Source organism: Protopterus annectens, chromosome 3.part0 (genome assembly GCF_019279795.1).
Source record: "Protopterus annectens isolate FY-2018-M chromosome 3.part0, PAN1.0, whole genome shotgun sequence".
Lineage (NCBI taxonomy): Eukaryota > Metazoa > Chordata > Ceratodontiformes > Protopteridae > Protopterus > Protopterus annectens.
Window position 1 is genome coordinate 173,038,764 of NC_056731.1, and position 20,799 is coordinate 173,059,562.

At 35.8% G+C, this 20,799-nt stretch overlaps 1 protein-coding gene across 1 annotated transcript in view; it reads right to left on the minus strand.

The window, feature by feature from the left end:
• Positions 1-415: 415 nt before the first annotated feature.
• The window catches only part of ZDHHC3 (zinc finger DHHC-type palmitoyltransferase 3), a 678,918-nt gene continuing 658,534 nt past the window's right edge, over positions 416-20,799 (minus strand). The window contains exon 5 of the mRNA XM_044064670.1: positions 416-1,429. Coding sequence (XP_043920605.1) covers positions 1,235-1,429 — 195 coding nt within the window. The 3' untranslated portion in view covers positions 416-1,234. The remainder of the gene's footprint in view (positions 1,430-20,799) is intronic.

Consider the following 20,799-nt stretch of genomic DNA (forward strand, 5'->3'; position numbering starts at 1 on the left):
TAAGAGCTAATATTATCCTTTCAGTTACATGTTTCTAGGAGTGTCTAAGCAGAGGGCTTTCCTTGTGTATGTGTTTCTAGCTTGTGTAAAAGGAGTAGGAGCCGACCAGCTCTGCAGGTACATGAGCTACAATGAGCATTATACTTCCTAGTGATGTGTTATCTTTTTGAAAACAGAACTACAAGAAACATCAGGTGAAGAAATTAAGGAAAATGTGATTCAGTCACACTTTTCAGGACAGACTGTCCCTGGAAGCTAGATGTCTTGTCAAGAAGGTTATAGACTGTGTAAGGCACTCAAAATTACTAAAATCAAGTTAGTCATAAGGTAGAGGAATGTAACACCCTTTTGAAAAAAGTCATATACATGTGCAAAACAGCTACAATGCTTAGTACACTAAATGTATAAGAAATGTGCTGCTGACTTTTTAAGTGTTTCTTAATTGAATACAAGCACTGCCCTTTTCATTTAAAGAAAAAAAGTAAACAATTGTATTGTTTACACATGTTGAAAATGCATTTCAGTTGGATTATTTATTGCATCACCTTGAGACACGTGTTACCCTTGAAATTTCTACTTATAACTATAATAAATGCATCATAGTGACTGCTAATACCTTAATAGTGCAAGTATGGAGAATCCTGCTTCCTCTCTATGTTCAGCATGCCACATTTTACAAACTGTACACACACTATGACCCATAATTAATAGATATGTACCAGAGTACAATGCTCTTCCTCCAAGTGCACTTCAGGTTTAGGGGAACACAAATCTCTTATACAGGAATGTGAATGAAAGCAAGGTAACACAGACATTGCTGTTTAAATACAAGCTTTAAGAAAACAAATGAATGAATAAGACCATTTTGAAGATGTCATATGTTTGAAGGAAAAACTCACATGGAACTGTAGTGTCTAGGAAATCAGTTCCAAGTGTACCCAAGCAAAACAATACCAGTATGTATGAAGCCACTGTAAACAGATTTTAAGTGAATTCACAGAAAACACTCAGTGATTAACTTTAATTCTAGTGCGAGTTTCTGCAGAAGTAGCTGTGCTAATATTCAGCAACTTTAGAGAGACTTAGTTGTATGGAACACACCACCACCAAGGTCCTGTACAGACTTTGACTTTACTTAGCCAGATTTATCTAACAGAACTTGCACTTTTCAATCCGCTATAAAGAATGCAGTCCAGCTTGTATCTTTGTAGTGCTTAGCTAGCTTATTAGTGCTTCATACTTCTTCTTCTTCCTCCTCTACTGTGTCGTCTTCTATAATTTCAACTCGTGAAGAAAGCTTTCTACAATTTAAGCCTGAAAATGGGTTAAACCAATTGAAGGAGAATTCACCACCAAATGCTTCCTTCAGTCCTTCCCAGTATAGCTTCTTTTCCCAAGTGGGAGTCTCTTTCTTCAGTTGCTCAATGCTCTGAAACAAGGAATTTCAAATTACAAATCTAATAAAATCCAGTTTTTGCCAATATCACTACAGAATGATCTCATACATTATCATGAAACTTCATAATGAAGAAGGTTAAAGATTAAAGTCTCTAGTGTTTTTAGATAAATATGTTGTTTTAGCAAAGTACAGAACTACAAGATGTTTGCTGCTGAACACAAAATAAGACATATAGTGATAACTAAAGTTAGCAATCTTAAATATCACTGCACAACACCTTAACAAGAAGCAATCTGTCAGTTATAGAGAGCTAGCATATCACAAAAAGTGGGCAACAATAAAATGGTTTGAGAAAATGTAAAGAACAAAAGACCTTCCACATGCAGGTCACAGGCGTGTTCTAGTAGTACACTTGATTTCTTGCTGCACTGTTGAAGGTATGTTAACTTTTACATTGTATGTTGCCCCTTTGTTAGGAAGTTTTTCTCATGTGAATCTAAGTCTTCACATCAAATCAGCAGCTTTCCAGCCTTATCCTCACTAGTGAAAATTGTTAAATATTTTTCCAGAACTTACCAGACTCTTCTTTGCCAGACAGCTACATGCTCTGATGTCAGTGTTCACTCTCAACAGTGGTTCAGTGAGCAATGTCAACACCCATTTCTTTAGGTCATATAGTCACAACAACCACATTTAAATTTATTTTGATTATGGCCATACCTGCCAGGACTGCTTTTTCCTTGCAGCTATTCTCTCTTCTTTTTGCATCTGCTGTTTGTTTCATTTTTGCATATTACCTTCCCTTCTGTGTTTCTCCCTGTTACTTAGATGTGCTGCGCTTTATTATGCTCCAATGTATCCCACCCTGTGTGGCTATATCTTCCTCTGTCCTCTGTGCTTCTTTCTGTTACATCCCCCCCTTTCTGCTCCATTCCATATAAAACTCCCTGACACTTCTCCCTTTCAACTCTTCCTCACTTGGTTTCCATTTATATACCTCTCCCCTCTATTCATGTAACGCCTCTTTCTAAATTACCATTTGCTTCAGCCACTTTGCCCTGCTTAATTCCTTTTCTAAATTACATTGTTTCAGCCATTTTACCCTTCTAATTCCAACTCTCACCTGAGAATATTCTTTCCATGGGCACCACCGGCTTTATAACCTCAATACTGTACAGTCCACTCCCATTTTCCAGCTATACTTCACAAATGGCCTTTTTAAGAACCTTACTGTTCATGTATACATCAAAAACCATATACCTAAAAATAATCTGTTTCACTTAACATGATCACTGTGAAGCCTAAGGTGATCACTTCCTGTCTGAAAGTACAGCTGACATGCTAGTTATAGTAACTTAAGGTAGTATACCTCTGGCAGATAGGGCATTATAACTATTTCATCCAACACAGTCTTCCTACTACATGCCCTCATCAAATGTTTATATTACATTATCTCCTTGTTTATCTCTTACTTCTGCACTGATCTCTAAACCAAGATTTCAATTCTGAATTCTCACAGCCCCTTCCTCTCGCTTTCTCTGCTGCCCAGGAACATGCTGCCATCCTTGGTTGCATCAATGAAAGATAAATACCAAAACCTCCAAGACTCCAAAGTGCTTATTCTGTCTCATCCTTAAACTTTATCCACGTGACACCTCATACACTATTAATATTTTCCTTAATTTTACTTTTTTCTGCTCCTCTTTTCCAAAACTGGAACTGTTACTGATACTTAGGTAGCCACCTAATGACATCCTGCTCTCACAAATTTAGCTACTGATTTCTTCTCCTTAGATCTTTTTTTTATTTAGTATCAAAACTTCAATGACTAAGGTTTATTTGAAGTACAACGGGAAAGTTTCCATTCTCAGCATATTAAGTAAAATATCTTATGAATCAGTTTTTAAGAGATGCATAGGGGAACTGCAGAAATAGAATTCAGATAAAAAGCCAAAGACATTTTGCAATATTAAAAAAAACAAAAAACAAACAGAACGCAGGAAATTAGCAGCAATAATTTAATTAGGATGTAGTGATTTGAATGCCATTGTACTAGTATGTAAATATGCATCAGCCAGCACAATAAAGAAAACTGAAAGAAGAAAAAATAAACTACATCTAAATCAGATTTAACTGCACTCGTTCATGTATTGTGCCAAAAAGAAAAATACATTAAATTCACTGAAGAGTCACAAAGAAAATAATGAATTTGCAGAGTGACTTATGTTAGAAGTTGGGATGTTAGAAGCTGGCAATTTTTTATTAAAAAATCCACAAAACAGCAGTAGAAAAATAATTTTATATAAAAAAATTCAAATGGAAAGCAATGCTTTAATCCCATTTATAATACAGTTCTAATTAATGTTTCTTCCTCGGTCTCTATCTGAATGATTTTAGATGACAGATAATGTTGCACCTGATATACCCGGTCTAGCTGGAAATTAAATGTAGTTTTGTGTTTTATTTATCTATTTCTTTATTGATTTAAACTTTACTGATCAGGTTGGTTTCACCAGGCCAGTGATCTCTTTTCAAGGGAGACTCAAGGTGGTATTCATACTGACTAGAGAAAATTTGGCCTGCACATTGGGAACCTCCCCCTACTCTTTTTTGATAAGTGCCATGGAATCTTTAATATCCACCTGAGCTACCACAATCTCAGACAGATGGGATCTTGGTTTAATGTCTTGTTGAAGGATGGCATACTCAGGAGTACAGCACCCTCTTATGTTTCACTGCTACTACTGGAAAATGAATATTGTGAAGTATTGTAAGTTGAGACGTTCAATGAAGGTTACATCTGCCTGGGTTGGAGAGAGCTTAGGTAGATGATAAGAGATCCCCTGGCACTTCATCGAAAGACTGGGGGCTTTATTACCAAAAACATATCACACTTTTTTCATGCAGGACAGTCTCCAAATTACATTGTTACTGACAAATCATTTTGAAAGAAAATGTCAGTAATTTGCTCAATCAAAATGAACATAACTTCTGTTCATCTTCTTAGCTACAATTCTTAGATGTTTACATTTCTTTGAATATTGTATGACTTTCTTTATATTCTACCTCTTGTTGTATAATATATCACGATATTTTCTTGTATCCATATCTGCTATATTATGGAGGTTACCTCTTATCATATTCCCCACTTAATCCTCCATACAATGTAGTCTTCTTTTCTATTTTATAATCATGGTATTTTTAACATATTTCAGCTGTTTAGATTTCACATTTCAAAAACATGCTGTCATCTCTCCTTCATCTCTCTCTTTTATACAACACTCACTTTGCACTGCATTTCATTTGTTTTCTATTTGTAGTTTATGTGACATCCTGAAAAATAATTATTTAAAAGTTCTTTGCCATGGCAGAGCATTGATCCATCTGGACTATGTTCAAGCCAGCTCAGAAGTTAAAGAACACTAACATGTATTCAGATCAAACAAATAAACAGTAGCAACGGTGTCAAAGCAATTAGACACAATTCTGCATACAGAAGAGAGTAGGCATAATGAAAGATATAAAGCTTTTTGAAAATTGATCGTAATGTTAAGTACACTATAGGATTATAGAGTAGCAGACCTTGAATGGTATATCACAACTTGAGTCACAGATTAAGTAATCTGAATAACAACTAAAATCTGTACAGTACAGTCAGTATTTACATTAAAGCAGATAAAATAAAAATAGAATACAATATAAAGATGAGACAGTGTTAAACTGAGGTGTTTAATGAGCCAAAGGGTGAGAAACTAGTCTAGAAAGAGAACAGTACTTTTATTATTATGTACTGGTATTGGATTGGGGTGAAGAAGTGGAAGTAGATGTGTGCAATAATCATGTAACAGACGTTTTCAGAAAACAGGTACATTTTGTTTTTTTTTAGATGAAATTTCAGTACAGAGTAGAATTCAGTGTGTCAGTGAACTTATTTTAAATTTGAAAGCAGTGATACCTAACAGTTTTGGGGCAATGAGTAAAAAGCTACAATTTGTGGTGCAGCTTATGGTTAGAGGTATGTATGGAAGGAGAGAAGGTAGGAGAGATTTAAGATGGTAGTTAAAGGAACTTATAGTAGGATATCTCACGAGAGCAAGAATGGAGTCCAGTTTTAAAGATGTAAATATAACTGACATAAGTTTTCTTTTTTTTGTTCAAAAGTTTTTATTAATTTTTTCATTATAACAATAGTATTATTACGTATATCTAAGTAAGCTTAATATAATAACAAACTATGTAGAATATTTACACTAGGCTTGAATGGTTTAGAAAGTAATTACAAAAGTGAATCTGTAAACATGCTTAAGTACTATAAAAACAAGTATTTTCATATTTTTTCCCTTACTCTCAAGTGTCATCTGGATCCATTTTAAAAGTCTCGATAAGAGATATGATCTTCTTCCATGGATTGTTACTCCAAAATTTAGGAGTGATTCTCAGTTCCTTGATCTTGATTTCCATCAAAGCCATTTCTTTTAATAGACACAGAAAATCTTCAATTATTGGTCCTGATGATGATTTCCATCTTCTTGTAATACATTTTCTTGCTACTGCTAGTAAAGTCCATAGTAGGTATAGATCATTATTATTCATTTCTATTTTTCTATTAACATTTAACAGAATTAAAGATTTTGTTAATACAAATGTATCTGTGAAAGTGGCTTGAAGAAATTTACTTATTTCTTCCCAATAATTTTTGATTTTTGTACAATTATACAACATATGTATCCAGTTTACTTCACATTTTTGCAGACATCTCCAGCATATAACCTCTTTACTAGCGTTGAATGTGGCTAATTTATTGAGGGTAAAAAATGTTCTGTGCAGAAATTTCCACATGTATATCTTCCAAAATTGTGAATTGGAAGTTAATTTAATGGAATGCAATAAGCTGATTTTACTTTCCATTGATAAACTTATTGTATGTCCTTTGGTAATGAATTACCAATAGTTTTAATGAGTTGTAGCTTTATAGTTTATTAACATTTTATTTAATTTTGAGGTTATATTTGTCCAATTGTAGTTATTATATATAACTTTAAACATGAGTTTTGTTAGTTTTGGGTCTTGTTTTGAACAAGGAATTATTAATGAATCTGCATAAATCTTGTGCATATGATATTACACTTTGAAGTATTAGCCAGTTATTAACTGAAATGTCCTAAGTATTTAAAATATGTTGAGTATATAGTACTTCCTGATTGTTTATACAATGTTGCCAACATATAAAGTTTTTTGTTTCCTAACTGGTGAAAATATTTATATGCATCTTGTTGATGAAATTTTTTTGTAAGAGTAAATGGAAATGATAATTCTGTCCATAATTTTATATCTGTATCGATGTTAATACATCTTCTAAAGGAGTTATAAATATAGTTTATATAGATTAGATTGGTTGGTTTTTATATATTATATTGTGTATTAACACAGAATATGTCATAGCTTATTATTTTGATCATTCAACATGAGATTTTTGGTTATGTTATTTTCATTTGAAAATATAGTAGTATGAAGAGTTTTCCAGTTGGAAGAGTAACTTGGATCTATCCAGTTTATAACTGTTCTGAAAGTAGAGGCTTTGATGCATGTCTCTATATCTGGGAAATTAATCCCTCCTTTTTCCCCAAGGTCTGATATGATGCGTATAAGCTATTCTGTTTCTGTTATGAGACCAGAGTAATTTTAACAGGATTGCATTTATTTCTTTTAGAGTTTGTTTGGGGACATAGGAATAGCTTGAGCTATATATTTTATTTATTTATTTATTTTATTTCCAGTTTGATTACTGGGGTAGTCCACTGGGCCCAGAGAGTCCATTTTCAGTGGAGGCCCGGGGAGTAAAGCTCCATGAAACAGATTACAGTAAAGATAGCAGTCCAGTAAAAATAGGGTACAACTATGAATACATATCAAATAATACAAAGTGTGAGCAATATTGCCCATAGTGGACAAATATTGTGCAGATACATTTTAACAAATTCACACAGTTAAAGTCAAAGACAAAAGCTAGTTACAATATTTACAGAGTGTGAGAGATCATATGGGAATTAGCTATAGAAAGTTATAGCCAGCTATAAGGTGCTTAGGAACTCAGGAGGATACCCTCCCAGGGGCTTTTGTTAAAGAGTTCTAGGTAGGGAGAATGCAGTTACATTTCCATTTGGAGGAGAGATAGGTGTAAAGCTGTGTTTTGAAGTTGTTTGTATTTGACATTGTCCTTAGTGTGGAAGGAAGAGAGTTGCATTTCTTACCGAAGGAGAGGAGAAGTTGTTCAGCAGGATGTTTAGGTTTGTGGATAGTAATCAAGTTTTGGTATTCAGATCTGAGAGTTCTGTTTGGGGTGTATGGGGGAAGGATGTTAGAGCTGGACATTTGGTTGGATTAAATATTAGTCTATGTGCTATAGTGAGCTGGAGGAAGTCCAGGTAATTTGTGAATTCTAACCAGTTGAGGGATCGGAGGGTAACACAGTGATGTATGGAATGTTTGGCTTTGGTGGCAAATTTAGAAATTTTGTTATAACAGCTTTCAAGTTTGTAAGTGATGGAAGAGGATAGGTTAGTTAGTAATGGGTCACCATACAGAAGGGAGGGAAGGAGGTAAGAGGAGGCCAAAGTATGCCTGGTAGAAGTAGAGAGGAAGTGGTTGTTCCTGCATAGCATACCTAGTTTTGGTGGGTTTTCTTTATATTCTGCTGAATATGGATGTCGAACTTGAGGTGTTCGTTTATAGTTACACCGAGTAGTTTGGCAAAGGGAACAACTTCGATCGGAGAGTTGTTTTGGCTGAGTACTTGGAAGGAATTTTTATCAACAGAGAAAGATTTTGAGGGAGTGAATAGTAGTATGTTAGATTTGTTAGCATTGAGAGAAAGGTGATTTATATATTATTTTTGGAAGTAGTATCACTTTTATTAGTTGTAGTCTATTCTCAAATTTCAAGTATATTATTTTATTTATTTATTTATTTAAATTTGTTGACCGGGAGTGTCCGACTGGACGTGGGTCCATTTTCAGCGGAGGCCCGGGGAGAAAAGCTCCACAGTAAAATAAACAGACAGTAGTTACATTGGATTATATAGCGATTAACAATTTAACATAGAAATTACTTACAACATATTTACAGATGAAGAACATAGTACATCAGTAGACAACTAGAATCTTTATCTGTGAAGTACATAACAGGCATTAACAAATGTAACAATGAGAAGTTCCTGCTGTATAATAAGTACTAGGCTTATGAGCATCTGAGCTTGCTATAATCAAGGTAGTTAGTGGAGTGGAAAGAAAGGTAGTAGTTGGATGGGGTGGACGATATTAGAGTGGGAGTTGCAAGGGCATAGCCAGCATGTTTTTAGGTGCGCTTTTAATAAAGTTTTGAAGTTGGTGCATGATGGTACGGAGGTAATTGTGGATGGGAGTGAGTTCCATAATTTGGCTATGGCACAAGAGAATAGTGCTTCACCAGCAGAGTTATTGGCTTTAGTGATCTGCAAGTGATTTTTGTTGCTGGATCTTAGCGGTCTGGTGGTGCGATAGGGTTGGAGTAGATTCTGGAGGGATGGGACATTTAGTGGATGGTTTACCAGTTTGTGGGCGAGTGAGAGTTGATACCACTGAAGGAGGTGAGGGAGTTCAAGCCAGCCCAGTTCAGCAAGTGAGAGACAGTGGTGACTATGGTAGGATGCCCCTGTGGCGAATTTGGCGAGTTTGTTGTAGCAGGTCTCTAGCTTGTTTAGATCACATTGCCTTAGGTTGGTATATACTGGAGAGGCATAAAGTAGGGTGGAGATAAGGTGGGAATTTGCTATTGAAATCTTTGCTGCTTTGGTGAGAAATTGTTTATTTCTGTATAATGCTCCTAGTTTTTTATGGACTTTTTTTATGATTATGGATATGTGAATGTCAAATTTTAGTTTATTGTCTATTTCCACTCCTAGCAATTTGGTGTGTTCAGTTGGGTATATAGTGGTGTTGTCTTTTGCTGTGATGTTAAAGTGAGAGTTGTTTTGAGTATGTTTGGTGGGTTGGAAGATGAGTAGTTTAGTTTTGTTTGGGTTGAGTATTAATTGGGCATCGGATAACCATGTTTCAACAGAGGAAAAGGCTTCCTGTGTGACTTTTTGCAGTTTGGGTAGGGACTGGGCTGAGCAGATGATGGTCGAGTCATCTGCGTATTGGATGAGTGTGCCATGTTTGGTGGCAGAGGCTAGATTATTGGTGTAAACAGAGAAGAGTAGGGGTCCAAGGATGGATCCTTGGGGAACCCCTATGGAGACAGGTAGTTGGGGAGATATGTCATTCTGCCATACAACGGATTGTTGGCGGTCAGACAGGTAACTCTGAAACCAGTTGGTGACTGATTGTGAGAAGGATAGGTTATTGAGGACAGAGATAAGTTGTTTGTGTGGGACCATGTCAAATGCTTTAGATAGGTCTAGGAAAGTAGCAGAGGAGAGATAGCCATTGTTTTTATGCTGAAGGATAGTGTTAGTAAAGGAGAGTAAGGCAGTGGTGGTGCTATGGTTTGGTTGGAAACCATGCTGAGTACTGGAAAGGTGGTTGTTAGTAAGGAGGTAGTCTGAGACCTGAGAGTGTATGCATCTCTAGTATTTTGGAGAGTGGAGAGAGAATAGCTATGGGGCGGTAATTGGTTAGTTCTGCAGAGGGTCCGCCTTTGTGGAAGGGAATTATATGTGAGACTTTCCACAATGTGGGAACGTAACTTTCTGACAGAGCTCGGTTAATCAAGATGGATACTGGGTAGGCCAGAGCATCAGCTGCGATTTGTAGGTATTCACTTGGGAGGTTGTCTGCTGCTAATTTGGTGGGTTTAAGTTTAGTTAAGAGTTTTTTTATGTTGGAGGTAGGTACAGGAGAAAAAGAGAAGGCAGTGGGGAGATTACTAGTTGAAGGTGTAGGTTGGAGGGGAGGGGGGTTGTGTTGTTTAGCTAGTGATAGTATGGTTTGGGTGAAGTGTGTGTTGAATGAGGTAGCAATATTTTCTGAGGAGTGAGGGATGTTAGGAGGAGGGGTACTGACTTTACCTGGGTGGAGGATGGAGTTTATGGAGGACCAGAATTGTTTGGGGCTGTGTTGTGAGGAGTCTAGGGCAGACTGGTAGTATTGGAATTTGTCCTGTTTTATTAGCTTTTTGACTCTATTGTGTAGTTCTAGGAATTTCTGTCTAGCTGAGGGGGTTTTGGTTTTGCGCCAGTGCTCCCAGGCTTTATCCCTGTTTTTCATTTCTGACTTAGTGGTTTTCTGTAGCCATGGGGAGGGTTGTGCTTTGGTTCTGGAAAATCTTATTGGGGCATGGTAATTAAGGATGTTCAGGAAGGTAGTATTAAAAAATTCAACTGCGTCATCTAGACTGAGGTACTTTAGAGCATGCCAGTTACATTCTTTGAGGGATGAGATGAATGTGAGTGGGTTAAAGTTTATTTTTTTACGTATTTGACGATAGATGACAGGTTTAGCCTGGTACAGGTATTTTTTGAGTAGGAATGTTGGGGAGTGATCACTGAGGCTATCTGATAAGCAGCCTGTTATATATGACTGGGGGTTCTTACTGACTAGTATCCAATCCAGGGTAGTGTGCTTGCTGGAGTTTTTATTTATCCTTGTTGGTGACTGGACTAGTTGGGTGAAGCCATGAAGGTGTACATGATGGGTTGGATTGTTGCCAGAACAGGATTGCCAGTCAATATTGAAATCACCTAAGATGATAGTTTCTTGGGGGAGATGGTGGGTAGACCAGCTGAGGAGGTTTACTAGTGGAGGGATGTTTTGGCCAGGTGGGAAGTAGCATCCAATTATGTTGATGGTTTTGTTTTGGTTAATTTTGAGATTGGTATATATTATTTCTTCATTGCCTATTTGTGGAGCTGATGATTTTAAGATCTGGATGTTTAGATGCTGTTTAAATATTATAGCTACACCACCTCCTTTTTTTTTGTTTAGCCGGTCTACTCTTAGTATGCTGTAACCTGTAGGGAGTATTTGCTCACTGGTAATGTGAGGTTTTAGCCAGGTTTGTATTGTATTCCATTTTACTATATGTGCTTTTATGATGGTTATGATACTTCCATAGTTTGTAAGTTTTTTTCTAGGTTTTCACATAATGTAATTCCTAAATAATTTATAGTGGAGACTTCTTTACCAATGATATGATTTGTATTTGGCATTAAATCATTTCTTTTGTTCAGTAACATATAGTTAGATTTTGTTTTATTAAAGTGTAGACCTGAGATTGAATAGAATTTCCCAACTTGCATATCTAATTCTTTTAGGGAATCTTTTGAAACAAATAAGGTAAGCAGTACATCATCTGCAAATAACATAATTTTGGAGCTAAATTGACCATAAATATCTAGGGTCTATATTATATATTTGAAGCTTAAAAATTTTGAACCTCATATGTTCGACAACATATGAGCGAAACTTGAAACCTTGAATATATAATAAAAAAGTAAAAAAAAAAACTTACCTTAATGCTCTGAGCAGGGGGAAAGTCCCCATGCACCCCCACATCCCCCTACTTAAATATACCACCTCCAAGACCGCACTTCAATGCAGAAAAGGGAAATTTTCCCATTCTGCATGGACGGAGCCATTGCCTTTCACCTTTGAACTTTGCAAAGTTCGATCATATGGTGTCAACCATATGACATTCAAATTTTGAAACATTCAGCAATTTAATAGGGACTCAAATATCTATGCTTTTATTTTTGAGTTACAATGTACAGAAGGTGCAAATAGTTCCATAGCTAAAGCAAATAAAATAGGGGACATTGGGCAACCCTGTTTTGTGCCTTTAGTTATTGCTATAGCTTCTGAAGTAAATGGTCCTAATTTTATATATGCAAGATTATCTTTATATATATTTTTATCAAAGAAATAAAGGTGATGGGAAATTCATATAGTTCTAATACTTTAAAGAGATAATCCCAGTTTCTTTTTCTTCTCTTTCAGCTGTTCCCGTTAGGGGTCGCCACAGTGGATCATCTGTTTCCATTTCTTCCTGTCCTCTGCATATTGCTCTGTCACACCAACCACCTGCATGTCCTCTCTCACCACATCCATAAACCTTATCTTAGGCCTTCCTCTTTTCCTGTTACCTGGGAGCTCCATCCTTAGCATCCTTTTTCCAATATACCCAGCTTCCCTCCTCAGCACATGTCCAAACCAACGCAATCTTACCTCTCTGACTTTGTCTCCAAGCCGTCCAACCTGGGCTGACCCTCTAATATACTCATTCCTAATCCTGTCCATCCTTGTCACACCCAGTGCAAATCTTAACATCTTTAACTCTGCCACTTCCAGCTCTGACTCCTGCCTTTTTGTCACTGCCACTGTCTCCAACCCATACAACATAGCTGGTCTCACTACCCTCTTGTAGACCTTCCCTTTCACTCTTACTGGTACCCGTCTGTCACAAATCACTCCTGACACTCTTCTCCACCCATTCCACCCTGCCTATACTCTCTTCTTCACCTCTCTTCCACACTCACCATTACCCTGAACTGTTGATCCCAAGTACTTAAACTCATCCACCTTCACCAACTCTACTCCCTGCATCCTCACCATTTCTCTATCCTCCCACTCATTCACACACACATATTCTGTCTTAGTCCTGCTGACCTTCATTCCTCTTCTCTCTAGAGAATATCTCCACCTCTCCAGGGTCTCCTCAACCTGGTCCCTACTCTCACTACAGATCACAATGTCATCTGCAAACATCATAGTCCATGGGGCCTCCTGTCTGATTTCGTCTGTCAACTTGTCCATCACCATTGTAAATAAGAAAGGGCTCAGAGCTGATCCTTGATGTAATCCCACCTCCACCTTAAACGCATCTGTCACTCCCACTGCAGACTTCACCACTGTCACACTACCCTCATACATATCCTGTACCACTCTCACATACCTCTCTGCCACTCCTGACTTCATCATACAATACCACAACTCCTCTCTAGGCACCCTATCATATGCTTTCCCCAAGTCCACAAAGACACAATGCAACTCCTTCTGACCTTCTGTATATTTCTCCATCAACACTCTCAGAGCAAACATCGCATCTGTAGTGCTCTTTCCTGGCATTAAACCATACTGCTGATAACTAATCATCACCTCCCTTCTTAACCTTGCTTCCACCACTCTTTCCCATAACTTCAAGCTGTGACTAATCAGTTTTATCCCTCTGTAGTTACTACAGCTCTGCACATCACCCTTATTCTTAAAAATAGGCGCCAAAACTCTTTCCCCACTCCTCAGGCATCCTCTGACTTTCCAGGATTTCATTAAACAATCTGGTTAAAACCTCCACTGTCATTTCCCACAAGCACCTCCATGCTTCCACTGGTATAATCCCAATTTAATGTATCAAATGCTTTTTCAAGATTTAGAGTGACTATAAGAGCTTCTTGTTTATCTCTGCTTAGTATGTCTATAAGAGTTAATATTATTTGGATGTTATCAATAGTACGTCTATTATAAAGGGAACCTGTTTGATCTTCATTTATGATATGCATCAATGATTTTTTAATTCTATTTACTAATATGGACATAAAAATTGTATAATCATTATTAAGTAAAGAAATTGGCCTATAAGAGTTACATTGCATGGGGTTTTATTTTCCTTTATTATTGGTGTAATTAGTGACTATCTCCATGAGGGGAGAATTATATTTTGTGTTTGTACTTCAGTTAGAGTTCTATGAAATATTGAAATTACTGAAGTAGGAAAGTTTGTATAATTCATTTATTATTCCATCAATTCCTGGGGTTTTATTGCATTTGCTCTCCTTAATTTTTTCAATAACTTCTTTGCGAGAAATTTGTTTTTGAATATCAAGTTTTAATTTTTCTGGCATTTTCTTTCATTTTAGGAAAGTTTGCTTCTATATTTGAACAGTTGATATGTGTTTCAGGTGTTATGTATTGTTCAGTATAGTGAAATTTAAAGGCATCTAGAATGTCACTTATATTTGATACTTTTTTATTCTTTCTCCCCCCCCTTATGTATAATGTTTGTACTGTTATTCTCTCTTGTTTGTCTTTTAATTCTCATTGTTAGGTTATGCATATGTTTAGGTGATGCGGCACATGAATTTGGTTTTAATTTCTCTATTGCCAGATTAGTTTTATGATTTAGAATTTCATTGTATTTTTATTTAGTTCCTCTATTTCTTTTTTATTGTTGGATAAATTTTTTGACTCCTTGTTATTAATTTTTATGAGTTGTTCTTGAATATTATGTAATTCAGATTCCCACTCTTTTGTTTTATTTTTTAACCAAGTCAGGATTTTGCCATATATGTAAGCTTTCATTGTGTCCCATATTATTACAATGCTCATTTCCTCAGTATAGTTTGTATCTAAATAGAACTGTAGTTCAGAATCTAACCATGGTTTAAATTCTTTATGTTTTGTGATGGAGGCTGGTATCCTTGGCACGTATGTTAAGTTCTTAATGTCTACTTGTATTTTAAGGGTAAGTGAATTATGATCTGATAAAGGACAAAGAATTATGTAGAAGTTTTTATTTTCATATTTAGTTCTTGAGATATAAATATTTTGTCTATTCTAGTTTGGGTATTAATCTATAATCCTGGTGAGAAAATAGTAATGAGTTACTCTCTTTGTGTTCATATGTATCAATTAAATTTAGATTTTCAATCCATTTTTTAAGTATTTTGGCTGTATAAGTAAGATGAAGAGATCTTTTATTAGTAGTCTCTGAATTGCCCAGAATACAATTAAAATCTCCACCTATTATTAAATTTCCTTTATAAACTTTATTAATGAGGTCTATATGTTTTTAACTGTTCCTATGCCAGGAAACCAATATATGTTTACTAGTGTCTATATTCTGTTGTTGAATCCTTCTTTGTCTTCATATTTATAAATTATTTGGGGTTTAGTAATATTTTTATTCCATAGTATTATTACTACTGCTTTAAAATGAGACTCTTGAAGAAATACCACTTGCACTTTGTTTAATTTTAGATATCTTAAATTGGATCTTTTCCTAGGATTTTTCAAACCATTGATATTTAGTGAACGTAATGTTGTGTTATTAATTTGTGTTTGTATTTACTTGTATTTGAGTCATTTTCAGATATGTCTTATAGCGTTGTGATAGAATAAAGTTGTTATATATTCTATATTTTCTATTCAGATTGACTTTTTCTTTTGAAGTACAAGAGTTAAGTCCAAATTCAGGCCAGTAGAAAGTAAAAAAGCAGATTTTGAAGTCAAAATTATGTAACCAAGTAATCAAGTGTTTCTAATTACCCTTCACCAAACATGGAGTGTAATACACTCCTAATCTGACAGACAAGATGTGTCCTATCAGATTATATCTCATGCCTAATAGGTCTATATTAGAACATCGAAGTTTCACAACTTTGAATGTCCTAATATCGACCCCTATTCAGCGAACGCTGAAAATAGTGAAGCTGCAGAACACCAAATTTCTTCCTAGGGAAGGAATTCGGTTGGCCGTTCCTGTGGCTTCACTATTTTCAGCACTGTGGTGGAAAGTTACGGGTCAGGATCAGGTAAGTGTGCGAGTGTGTGGACGTGAAGGTTAGGGCACGGGGTAGGTGAGTTAGGGTTAGGATGTGGGTCAGGTAAGTGTGCGATTGTGTGGACGTGAGGGTTTGGGTGGGGCAGGTGAGTTAGGGTGCGGGTGAGGTGAGTGTGCGATAGTGACAGATGTTAGGGTTTGGGTTAAGGTAAGTGGATAGCTAGTGGTGTATGTACAGTTTAGTGTAGGGTTAGATGTAGGATTTTAGGTGTATGTGTGTGGATTGCTGTTTGCTTGGTGTGCTTGTGTTGTGTGTATGTGTGTCGGAACAGCAAATTTTTTCCCTGGGAAAAAAATCGCTGTTCTGCATGTTCAGTATTGTCAGTGTTCACTGAATAGGGGTCGATATTAGAACATTTGACGTTTTAAAAAGTCGATGTTCTAATATAGACCCCATGCCTAACCACAAAAATAAAAAAAGCAAAATAAATTCTTCTTTCGGGCTCCATTTGTTATCTCTGGAGATCAACGAACTATGAGAAGTGAATAAACTGTTGAAACAAACAAAAATACAGAGATGTTATTTTATGTTAAAAGTATCAATGTTAGTTTATTTAACAATTAAACTAAAGTTAATTAAAACCTCATTATGTACATTTGTTATAATTTGTGAGATTTATCTCTAAAGTAAAAGATATTCTTAGAATGAGGAAATCTAAATATTTCATAAGGCTCTGATTAATGTTATCAGAACTATGTAACATTTATTCTGCGAATGGGTTTCCAAGTAAATTCTATATTTTACAAATAGAATTTCAGTCAACTAATGTGTGAATATTTAGATTATTCATTTTTTACGTTGTGATATTATTATACTATAAAATTGGTCATGTCTCAATCAGTGCATTAAAGCAGTATAGATTTTTTTTAAGATGCCATGGACAATTATATATTGATTATTGTTTTGCTGTTTCATAGTTCTAACTATCAGATATTGCAAGAACTGACATAAGATTCTTCTGTCTTTAGCCAGCTACAAGTATTTTTTTCTAATGAGCAATAGACCATATTCATAACCATTGTTTGTACTATTGTGAGTATTCTATGTTGACAGTTCAACAGAGCTGAACTTTGTTTGATTGTCTTGTATTACTTGTATTCATTATGTAGACACATTAGAATCATTATGTATCTATAAACATATATCATGTTACAGACATGAAAGAAAAAACAGCATTCTTCTGCTGTTTTTGACACCTCATACAGTTATAAAAACTATTAGAATATTTGATTTCAGTTCACAAAAGAAACTTTTAGTCTACAGTGTTTCTAATGCTATAAGTGTAACTTCCATTTTGATTCCATTATGAAAAGGGAAACATAACTCAATCTTTTGTTCTCTTGAAGGTCAACTCATATTTTAGTTGATTCTTTGAAATAATTAGATGCAGTTATATTTTTAAGTTCAGTTTTTTGTTTCTTCTTCTTCACATCAGTCCAAGTGTTCTTCTCAGGGGATCTTTTCAGAGATGTGGATGCTGACCATTCCATTTCCTCTGGTATTTTAACTATGTTGCTGTTCTTGATGAAAGAAGATGCTTCTTCAAAGTTGTTGAAAGTTCTTATATCATTTGCCTGAAATATTCTGATTTTTGCAGAGTAGACAAGTTGTGCTTTTATTTTATTTTGTTTAAGAAGTTTCACTAGTGGCCAGGTTTTTTTCCAGCACCCTGGTAGAATAGTCATTATCAAATCTTATTTGATTTTGTTTATAGGTCAGTGAGCTTTTCCTCCAGGCTGATTTAAGTATAAGTTCTTTGTCCAAAATGACAAAATTTTACTACAATAGATCTTGATGTAGCAGTTGGTGAGGAAGGTATTGGTTTGCCTATGGCTCTGTGGACTCCCTCTACTCCACTGGATAAGCCTTCTTTTAAACCTAGTATTTCAGGTAGCCAGGAGTTTAAAAACAGAATAATGTCGTCACCCTCAGTTTTCTCCGGGAGTCTGAAAATTCTTATATTTGTTCTCCTTTCTCTATTCTCCAGATCATCTATCTGTTGATTAACCAGTTGTTCTGTTGTAAAAGGAATTCACTGTGGGTTTTTTCCTCTTTAAGTCTCCCTTCTATGTCACATAATGAGGTTTCAATGTCAGATATTTTAGTTTGTTGCAGTATATCTTTAAGAACATCAGTTTGTTTTTGACAGCTTTCTTTAAGGTTTTCTAGATTGTCTTTGAAATTATTCATTTTCAGAGAGATTTTCTTGAAGAGTAGTTGACATCATTTGTATTTCCTTTTTTCAATGTAGTTTCTGAATGGGAATTCTTTGAGTTGCTCATTTCCACACTTTTATAGTAATCTCCAGATAATTTTGCAGGAAAATTCAAATGAAATTTCTTCAAAGTTGGTATATAGATAGCTTAAAATTTCATCAATAAGTTTCTGCTATTTTAGTTTGATGAAGTTGATTATTTTCCTGTATTGTAATATAATATTGTGGGGCTCCTAAAAAATACTTCTATCAGTTAGCCATCTGGGCTCTACCCCTGAGATAAACTTTCTTTCTTTTTTAAAATACCTTTATTGGTTAAAAATGCAAGGCAATTTTAAAATAACTTATAATAACAGACATATAATGATATAGATCTTAACAGTATCTCATTTCTTTTCAGAATATTTTCAAGCAATACATTTTCTAGTAAAAAAATAATTTAACAATAACTATATGCAGTCTCTACAGGGTGTGTCCAAAATACACTCTAATCAATTCTAACATTATCATAGCATCTTCAAGATTTGAGCTATCAGAAAATAAAATTAAAAATAGTGCAATAAAGAAAATAATAGAATGAGAGAGAAATAAGGAGAAAAATACGCAGAAAAAAATTAATAGCCTGCATTATTCATTCATGAATAGAAGCTCTGACATTTTAGGCTAGTTGTTAAAATGTATAGGTTTATTAGGGGATCACAACTTTATTACATCTATTTCTTTGTCATTTACCAATTTTAGTGCCAAAAAAAAATCTGAGAAAAGAGGGAGGAGTGTTTTGTAACCATCTTCTTGAGACTGACTCTCTTTCTATGGCTACGACAGTCAATACTAGAGAATACTGATTTTTATTAATACAGTTCTATATAGTATTATTATAGAGAATTACATTTTTTTGTTAACAGAAAATTATTAGATCAAAGGGTTTGACAAAGAATTATATTTTGACAATAATCTCTGAGACTTTCACAATCAAATAAAATGTTTACACTCTGTCTTTTCAGCTGATGTACATCTCAGGCAATGTAAGTCTGAAGTTTTGTCAATTCTCTTGAAATTAGCTAGTATAATCAATGTTCTGTGTAACACCTTCCATGTAGAAATGTTACAAAAAGAAGTACTAGTTGTTTCTGCTACTGACTGAAGGGACAATTTCTTATCCACCTTTGAGAATTTATGATGATCATCTGCTACTAAGTTTTTATAGGTAACAATTCAGTTTTTATAGGTTCATATGTGTTTACTAGACTAATGACCACAAAGGCCTTTATTAAGCCTAGCCATGCATCCCAAATCTCTGACAAGTTCTGATACTCTTGATAAGTGTAAGCAGGAGTTTGCGAGATGAACCATTTATAGGTTACCTGTGTCCATTAGAGACACAGGTGCCAAACCAGGAATGAATTTCCAGTTTCCCATCCAATTGTCCAAGTTGCACTTGAATTGGGTTAAGGAGGAATTCTGCTTCACATGGCTGGGAAGCCTGTTCCATAGACATGATAGTCTTTGGGATACATGCCTACCTCTCCAGCAGGACCTATTTATATTACAGGAAAGGTTTAAGTCTTTAGAATGGGTAATTCTGGTGCAGTTTGTTTTGTGGATATGCAGGAGGTCCATCAGAGTGGGGTCTGAACAATGCCCTGTATGCCAGATATAGATCTCCCCTCAAAAGCCTGTAGGAGACAGAATACATGGATAGGGCCTTCAGTTGGTCTGCACAGGACATTTTACTTATGCCCTGTATTCTTTTAGTGAGGAACCTCTGTGGACGTACCAATTGTTGAATATGTCTGGTTAGGTACATACCAAAGGGGGCATTGTACTCAATGACAGGTCTGATGAATGCCAAATACAGTGGAGCAATGACTTCCTTGGACTTAGATTCCATACCTTTGTTTATAAGTTGCACAATATAAAATGATTTCCTCACCACTGTAGATACATGATGGTCAAAGGCTAGATTACTATATGTGTGTCCCTAAGTCTCTGACTACTGGGTTAACTCTAAGGGGTCTGTTGTCAATATGATAGTTACCAGGGATGGATGACTTTCCAGAGGATACTATTATGCATTTCTTGGCATTTAGTTTTAGTCCATGGTTCTGACACCAGCTGTTTGCCTGTGTCATCCCCTCCTGGAGAGTATGTGTGTCAGTGTGAGATTCAATGACAGCTCCTAATTTGCAGTCATCTGCTAATTTAGTCAGCCAGAGACCACTGACATTGGTTTTGACTTCTGAGAAGTAAATGCCAAAAAGGAGTGGTCCAAGGACTGATCCCTGAGGGATTCCACTTGTGACTGGCCTCTTTGTAGAGGTGGACTCCCCAATTCTAACTTCCTGGGTCCTGTCTATGAGCCAGTTGACTATCCACCAGGTGACATACGGGTTTGTACCTAACCTCTTGAGTTTTTCAACAACGCCAGAGTGAGATATTGCGCCAAATACCCTGACCAGGTCAACATAGGCAGTGTGAACAATTTTGCCCTCATCCACTGCTTTGGTGACCTTCTCAAAGAAGTCCACCAGATTGAATAGACATGATTTGCCCTTGACGAAACCAAACTGGGTTGGGTCCAGTGTCTGGAGA